At 43.0% G+C, this 9,420-nt stretch overlaps 1 protein-coding gene across 1 annotated transcript in view; it reads right to left on the reverse strand.

Moving 5' to 3' along the window:
- The window catches only part of LOC308314575 (neuronal acetylcholine receptor subunit alpha-7-like), a gene marked incomplete at its 5' end in the record, with an annotated part of 49,504 nt that extends 40,356 nt beyond the window's left edge, over nt 1–9,148 (reverse strand). Inside the window, 2 exons of the mRNA XM_080762205.1 lie at nt 7,222–7,361; nt 9,094–9,148. Coding sequence (XP_080618331.1) covers nt 7,222–7,361; nt 9,094–9,148 — 195 coding nt within the window. The remainder of the gene's footprint in view (nt 1–7,221; nt 7,362–9,093) is intronic.
- Between the last annotated feature and the right edge of the window lie 272 nt (nt 9,149–9,420).

Below are 9,420 nucleotides of genomic sequence, written 5' to 3' on the forward strand. Positions count from 1 at the left end.
ATCCTTCCTTTAATGCATGAAGGAGGAGCATGTACTGTATTAGTGACACAAAAGGTGAGCTTAAAATGACAAGAACAGAATGCAGAAATAGCTAAACGCATCTAATGCAAAAGGCTCAACAACTCAGGCCCACTTTGTCCATGAAAACATTCCTGTGATCTTAGACGAATCATGGAAGGAGGAAGTAATAGAACCAGAATTGACAAGAGTAAGGGCCGATTCATACTCCTATTTTAGAGCCGAATAAAAGTCGGTTCGGCTCTGTAGAGCCTACAATGTGACATCATTTGAGGTTCGGGGGGGTACCGTCCTAAAGTCGCCTCTTCGGTGCTACTGAAAATTTCTGACGAGCCGAAATCATTTCGGCACTACAGCGCCGAAACAGCGGTATTAATCGGCCCTTAGTATAAGAGGAGGAAGAGGAGAGGAGGTCAAATGTTGTTGTTTTTAACTGATATAGAGAACAGGATATTGGAGCCGAGAAAGACCAATCTGAGAGGGTTGGATTTGAACAGAACATTAGATGTCTAGTAGTTACATAGCCTCGGAAACCCAGACGTTTTAGTTACACAACTCTAGCAGAGCAGAAGAAACAATTAGGGAAAAAACAAGAAACTGCTGCTATACTGTAGCTAATAGCGTAACTAATAGCATTCCAGCTGCGTTCCCGTCTAGGCTGTATGTGTATGTGTCCTCAAGCTGAGCCTTGTGAAGCTGTCAACCAGTCCATCTGTCCATCCCAGATTCTACATGGACGTCAAACTTTGAGTCAGTTATTGCACACGGGTAGGGGTCATCGCCATGCCGGCTTGTGGTGGACATTTTTGTCCATTTCTGCCTGAGCAGTATGGGTGGGAGGGTTGAGGGTTTTCTTTCTCTTTTTGTTTTCTATAAAGGAAAAATGTAATTCATATCATAATGTTTGTGTATAACAAACATAATGTATAATCTGTTCTCAATAAAAACCTATTTGACAAAAAAAAAATCCATTTCTGCCACGGACATACAAAATGAGTGGACAGTAATACAGAAACACATGAAGAGCTAGCCCTGAATGACCATGATACATGCTATGCTTTTGCATTCAGTAATTGGGTTTTGTAACAGTATGGAGAGCGGCTGAAAAATTGCGCAAGATTGATTTGAAATGGAATTCGTTTTCCCCAGTGTTCAACAATGATGGTTTGCTTTTGGACAATCGTCCTATTCGTTTTCCCAGATGGAGTTCCAAGGGGATTCATACTTTGGGTGATTTATTTGATGTCAATGGTTTACGTTCTTTCCAGAATTTATGTGATATTTTTAACTTGCCTGGTAACTCTTTCTTTTTCTATCTACAATTGAGAACTGCCATGAGGACATACGGGGTTCCATGGCAGACCCCCCTTGCAATGCACCCTTTGCATAGACTTATCTGTGATGTTAGGTCAAGAGGTTTTGTTTCCATATTGTATGATTATTTATTAGAATCTAGTTATGGGACCTTGGCTGTCGATACTGTATGGAGGAATGACATACCAAATCTAGATCCAGATTGGAGCTGGGATACAGTGTGGTCTAATGTTGCCCTATCTTCTAGGAATCCTGATCATCAGCAAATTCATCTAAATTTTGTTCATCGGACATACTTAACTCCCCGCAGATTGTGTGCTATGCGGATTTTAAATAACCATAACTGCACTTTCTGCACTCCGAACACCATAGGTACATTCTTTCATATGGTGTGGGAGTGTCCGGATGTCCTCACATTTTGGAATCTGGTTGCTGCTAAACTTTCGATTATACTACAAATTAACATCACACCCTCCCCATCTCTATTCTTATTAAATGACGTATCCCAGTTGCTATTAAATAATACCCGTATTCGTGTCTTCTTTGCTGGCGTAACAGCCGCAAAGAAGATGGTTGCTTCGCGCTGGAAACCGCCTCATACATTGTCATTTCGCCAATGGGCTTTGACCTTTCTAGATATCATTTATCTAGAAATGTCTAAAGCAAGATTGCATGGTGCAAAAGAGGAAAACATCGAGATTTGGTCTAATATTGCAGATTTGGTTACGGGCATGATTTAATCATTATTATTATTGTTATTATTATTTTCATTCATTTATTTATTTTTTGTTCCCATTTGCACAGTAGTAAAAGTACTGACATTTTTTGGCATCTTTGGTCTCGGGGGGAGGGGTGGGTGGGATTGTTTGTTTTTGTGTTTTTTGTTTCTTGTTTCCTTAGTCATTCATGATGTTAACGTATCTTATTGTGATTTTTTGTCTTAAATAAAAAAAACATTTGATAACAAAAAAAAAAGTAATTGGGTTTTATGATAAAAATAAGAACATTATACATTTATAATGTGTAATGTAAAAAATGTAATCTAAAATTTGCTACGTTTGCTGATGTTGATGACCCCTGCACACAGTACAGGAGGCTGACTCTGCTGAGATTTAACCCTATAGTCAGCTAACATGGTCAGAGCAAACAGAGAGAGCTTGGAGGATGTTGGGACCAGCGGTAAAAACACAGTACCCATACCACCAATGATACACGTACTGTATCACACACACACACACACACACACACACACACACACACACACACACACACACACACACACACACACACACACACACACACACACACACACGCGCACGGATGTGCACTCTTCTCAAGTAATATATTACTAGTAGTAACTTGTTACTACCCAACACTGGGCATTTTAGATTTGAACCACTTATTTGTATCTTATTTTATGGATTATTTTTTGGATTATGAAAAATTGCAGATCTACAAGCTCATAGTGTGTCACTTCGTGAACATTTGTGCAAATCTTTTAATTATTGTTTAAACAAACATTCTTTACTCAAATCTTTGCATCTCAGGGGTCTCTGGAACACGTATTTTGAGATGGGGTCTGCGGCCCGATACATATTGTATAATTATGGGGGTCCTTTTAGGACTTTTATTCTTTATAACATTCGAAGCGAACAAGATGTGCACAAGTGTCACAGTACATTGTTTCATGTTAAGTTGTCATGTCCTCACATGTCAAAGAAAACAGCAGTAACGTAATCTACAGTTGGCAACAAAATGTTTCATATTTGTATGGCGTTTTCATATGCCTGGTTTGGTCCATTTTGATTCTTGAAGTGAGAAGGGACAAAATATGACAAGACGACATGATTTGAGGTGAGATGAGGTGAGGCGCAGCGAGACGAGATAAGACGAGATAGCATCACGGCTGACAGTCAGGATTATGAGAGAACAGGCAGAGAATTATGATCGTGAGGAGGTGTAATGTGCAGTAGCACTACATGAGATCTCTGACACTGACTAATGTGGTGCTGTTAGGACCAATGGTGTCCACAGTTTTATTTATTATTATTTTCTATTTTTTAAGATATTTTTTTGCGGCTTACGACTTTTATTGTTTTTTTTTGAAGGGACAGACAGTAGGCTGACAGGAAACGGGAGAGAGATGGGGGAAGACATGCAGTAAAGGCCGTGTCGGGCTCGGGAGTCGAACCCGCGGCACACTGCGACTGGATTACCAGTCGGGTGCACAGACGGTTACGCCACCGCCTGGGCCCAATGGTGTCCACTGTTGTCCAATGTTATGCATTATGCATCTAATACTTAGGGTTCCGTTGAGACCTTCTATCAGTGAATGGCACCTGAACCAAATGGTTCAGGTGCAGAGTTCAGGTGCGCCTTGGGATTTTGTGACAACATTATTGTTGTTGTCATTATATCATTTATCGTTGCTGTCGGGAAAAAACCTTGTATCTCCATATTTCAACGTATGTTTTGTTTTCCTCATAAATTGATGCGTGATTTTACTTTTGTTTTAATAATAATGTTGGGTGGAATCCTTCATTAGCCATGAAGCCCAGCTAAGCATATTGAGTTTGTGCTTGAAATGCAAACTGTTAATAAATATTTCAATCAATCAATCAATCAAGCATGCAGCTCCACAACACCGTAGGGCAGGCACAAGATTACCAAACTTCCTCGCAGGAGGAGTTAAATCCCATTATGCTTTATTTAACCCGCTCTAACCAGCCTTGCCAATAAAGTTAACTTAAGATGTCTTAAGAAGCTGCATCATACGGCGGTGTTGCGCCCCGAATGTGGCATGCTTCTGAAGTTCAGAACGGTTGGGCGATGCGCCATGAGCTTGTGGATCATCTGTTTTCGGCACACGAGTCGACCGTTGTACCACAAAGTAAATCTGGCAGAACGTGCACACATTAATGCCTGCCAGGCTGCCAAGTCTCAACAATATCATCACTGGTTGGCTTGTTATTGTGTTTTCAGAACGTCGTTGTTTAATGGTTGTGAGTGACTCAAAACTGTGACTAAAACAGCTACCTCTAATGTTCTCATTGTTAAAATAAAATGCTAGTATTTACATGACTTGTAACTTAAAAAATCACACACATGTGAAATGAGGGGCGCTCTTATTGTACATCATCATACATGGCCATTTACTGCTTTTTATATAGAAATAAAATTGATATTATGCATAATTAAGTTCAGCGTTTTGGCCCGTTTCTCATTTGGCCCCTTGGGAAAAATAATTGCCCACCCCTGCCCTAACCCGTTCCCCGCTATCGCCGGTAGTCGCCGGCTCCCATAGGCAAATAATGCACTTCTGGAAAGTTCGCCTGGCTGTCGCCCGCTGTTAAAGCGTACTGTCACAGTAGCCGCCATCAGAGCAGAGAGCAGAGTGAATATTCTATATTGTTAATGAGTCCGTATATGCAGGATATGCGTTTGACGCTCTCTGGTGTTGGATAATGAAGCTCCCTGCTGTGAGGAGTGCATTGAATTTATGTCTTGTATGGAACAGTGCGTGCCTAAAACACTAACTCTCTCTCTCTTTACGAATACACACACACACACACACACACACACACACACACACACACACACACACACACACACACACACACACACACACACACACACACACACACACACACACACACACACACACACACACAGTGTGGGGTCACAGCATAGAGCTTGTTAAACTCCGCTGCTTCTGCCACGGTCCTATGCTTCAAAGACATGAAAACGTGTTGAAAGTAACCCCCCCGTCCCGATCAGCACACACACAGACAGGCAGACAGACAGACAGACTGAGAGAGAACATCATCAGAATATCAAAGCGAAGCTACAGATAGACAGACATCTGACAAAAACTGAGAGACAAAAACTGAGAGAGAGAGAGAGAGAGAGAGAGAGAGAGAGAGAGAGAGAGAGAGAGAAAGGGACGGACGGATGGACAGACAGACAGACAGACAGACAGTTTGTTATTTCTGCTATTTTTTAAATGAAATGATGAATGATTGAAAAGAGAGAGGGGCCGGCAGCCGTAGTAAACTGTAAACTCTCTCTCTCTCTAACACGCTGTTAAGTTACCGTGACTAAGACCACATTTGCTGTCAATAATAAGCAGTGTAAAATGTAGTTCATTGGGACACTTTATTGAGAAGGGCCCTTCACGTTAACTTTACCACAAATGAACTTTCCCGAATCCCGAAGCTGTCCCATATTCATTGTCACAGCCACAGACGGCTGCAGGCACGTGTGTAGCATGTGAGTAGCAGTAAGATGTTTTTCGATATGCAACCTGTGCGCCTACAGTATCAGTATGTATGCTTCAGGTGTGCTGCAGCTGAGCCACGTTAAGGGTTTTAGTGGTTTTAAGTGGTATTGACGGTCCCTTTTGGCGTTCATGGCAGGGTGGGGGAGGTTGGGGGGTGCTGCTGGGCTGTCAATCTCGCTTTGGGGACGAGGAACATAATAGCCGCTACTGCTTCGCTAAGTCCCCCCTCCCCAACCCGTCCTTGTCCAAAAAGGACATTAGCAGTGAAGAGAGAGGGCAAGCTGTCCTTCTACCCCATAGAGATGCAAGTTAAATGATGGGATTTCGCCATATAAATAATTGATCATTTCAGTAGCAAGTGCATCAAAATGTCTTCTGAAGGCCTGCAGTAGGCTAAATGTGCATGACATTATTTAAATAAACTAGAAATATGAGGAAATGACAGAGGGAGAAATCAACTTTTAACGACCACCCAACAGGAGTTTTCATGTTGCATGGTAAGACTACGGACATTAGTATTATTGCCATCACCTGGGTGGGTCAGTCGTGTAACTTTCCCGACGTTAAGCCGTTTATATGTTCAACAACACAGCCATGCAAAATAACATTGACGGCTATGAGTTGGCGAAAGCTTGACCTGCATAGCAACAGTTGCAACTATTTGGATTGGCATTGGACAATCGCTTTTTGGGGTGGGCTAATTGTGACAGGCCTAGAGAGACATAGTGACAGAGGCAGAGACAGAGACAAAGAACAGACAGACAGACAGACAGACAGACAGACAGACAGACAGACAGACAGACAGACAGACAGACAGACAGACAGACAGACAGACAGACAGACAGACAGACAGACAGACTGATGCAAAGATACAGTCCACTATTCATTTTCAATGGAAGCCAGCGACATGAAGATACAAAGATACATCCAGCGTTTGTAGCTGCTGCAAAAGATGCAACAGCTACAAATACACGGGACACAGGGAGAACATGCAAACTCCACACAGAAAGGCCATTTCGCCTCGGGTATGGGCACTCATGACACGAATGAGAGAACACGCCGCTCCCACCCACAGTGTTCCCAGTGGGAATCTAACCCAGGACCTTCTAGCTGTGAGGCGACAGCACTACCAACTGTGCCACCGTGCCCAGAAGTTTAAATATGTGAACGCACCAACAGACAGACAGAAATGGAGACTGGGGGGTAAAGCTGGATGGAAAAGATTTGAGAATAAATGAAGAAATAATTTTAGATTGACTGTCTGCCATACAAATAAGGTATTTCTCATTAACATCTCCTGTTTAATTCAGTCACTGTCAAATCAGCATGCCCACACCAGTAAGAACCCAATACACATACACTTGTGTTGTTGTGTAACAGTCAGCACACACGCATGGATGCCACACATGCCTGCACGTACTAATAGTGTACAAGACATATTGACTGTGTGTTTTTGTGAGCATGCGTATGCATGCGTGAGAAGCTATATGACAAATGAGAGGAGCCAAGTATGTCTTCATAGTCTGGCAGAGGTGTGTGTGTGTGTGTGTGTGTGTGTGTGTGTGTGTGTGTGTGTGTGTGTGTGTGTGTGTGTGTGTGTGCGTCCTCACCACGTCCATGATCTGCATCAAGCTGAAGCTGAAGTGAACAGTGAGTGAATGTGAGTCGTTGTAAACCGGTCTCTCCAGGGGGTTGTAGTTCCTCATCAGATCTTTGTACAGACGCCGCTGACCCTGTCCCTGCAGAGACACTGATGGACACACACACACACACACACACACACACACACACACACACACACACACACAGATTTGAGTTAAAAACGTTTGCTCTGAAAGGATATATTCAAACATTTGTGCCACATCTTTCACAATTTTTCAAAAATAGCAGACCTAAAAGCTTGTTAGGTGCTGTTTAAAAACATTGCCCATTTTATGGCAGAGATTAAAAAAATAGACATTCTATGCAGTATGAGCCTGTAGATCAGCTATTTTATGGAATAACTATGCTTTAAAGTAAACCATAGATAGAGGATACACTTGAGTTGACCGGGTTCGCCCACTTGGACCCAGGGCTCCTTTTTAGCCTCTACACTAAATATTTTTCCCGATCTGTTTATTTCACTGTTGGCCCGAGCGAGAATAGGGAGGGACGCTAGCTAGGGTTCCCTGAATTGAATACTGAATTGAATTATGATTATCTGATGCTCTCACCCAGAGAGACATAAATATGAGTTCCTGGAAGGAACGTGCTGTGCGTGTGCCAGCCCTGAACCTTGATAACACCAACAACATCCTGCCAGTGCCAAGCCAGCAGCACATTGAAGCACAAATATATAACTTAACTCCACGTAGGCTGATAAAGAGTAAAGTATTTGAATAGACTGAGGGCGGGGGGGGGAGTCCTGAGTCCTGACTGTTCCGTTGAGTAAGACCTACAGTCATCTGTTTATTCCTCCGTGCTGAATGTGAACAGCAGAATGTAAATGAACCTACGGTAATACGGTCTTGGCTCACTTGTTGTGTCAGACACTCATTCAGCAGTCAGTGAGTCACAGCTAGTCCCCCATGCACCAGTCCTCCTCAGTTATCATCACTCAACTGGAAGACTTCTCTGATGGTCATGATGGATTGGTCATGATGGAGCCGCCATGGCGTGGTGGCAAAACAATGAGACAATGAAGCTGTTGTCTGGTCTTACTTAACAGCAGGGGTCAACGCCATGCTGGCTTGTGTGGGGACATTTGTCAAAATTAAAAAAAATCCTGGGACATACAAAATAAGTGGACAATATTACCAGAGACACATTTAAAGAGCTAGCCCTGAATTACCATTACAGGTCTGTATGTAACTCTGAGAGTTAAGGGAGTCTTGCACAGAACCACTTGGAGGACTGTGCCTGCCAGTGTCACAGTAAATCAGTGTCATAAATTGTGCATTCTACAAACAATTTTCAATCAATCAATTTTAATACATTCTGAACTAGAAAAGCTGCAGACTTGGCATATAGTAATTGGTTTTTATGATCAAAATACCGGACATATTGATGCCCCCCCCCCACCCTGCCCTAGCTGCTTAACAGTTTAATTGACTCACTATAAGACGTGGTTGCAAACAGCAGTGGCCGAGGGGGAGGGGGACTGATTGATTCATTGATTGAAATATGTATTAACAGTTTGCAGAATTACAGTACATTTCAAGCACAAACTCAATACAAAGACTGTGAACTGTGAGTGGACGACCCAATTAAGCATTACACTTGTTTACAAGAGGGTCCACCTTGGACACCCGGACACAGGACAGTGGTTCGTTCAAAAACTAAAAGACACACATTTATTTATGCTATTTGTCTTGGTACAGGTTGACTTCAGAGTTCAGACCTGCAGGGACTGCCAAACTAACAGAAGTAGAACATAAAGCAGTTTAAGGACATAGCCCGGCGGAGAGATGAGAGAGAGGTGCCCGGGGTTAGACGTCACCTACCGTGGAGCAGGCAACAGATACACAGCAGATAAACGGTCGCAACCCGCGGCTCCATCCTGTCTTGTCTTGAGTGAGCGCGTCTCCCCCCGGCCGGCGTGTGATGAAATCCGTCGCTCCGTTTTAAAATACCGATTTAAAATGCCGGCAGTGGCAGAAGATAGTTACAAAAGTGTCCGAAAGATATCACGCGGTATCAACAGTGCAGGCAGCGGCAGGGCACATGGGTTGAAACGAGTTGTGTTCTTCTGTTCAATTTGAAGCAGCTGTGCCAGTGTGCTGACTGCTGAGTGTGGCGTATGATGATGAGAGCCCTCCAGAGGAAAGAGG

This window comes from Protomyctophum bolini (assembly GCF_963924005.1).
Source record: "Protomyctophum bolini genome assembly, chromosome: 4".
Lineage (NCBI taxonomy): Eukaryota > Metazoa > Chordata > Actinopteri > Myctophiformes > Myctophidae > Protomyctophum > Protomyctophum bolini.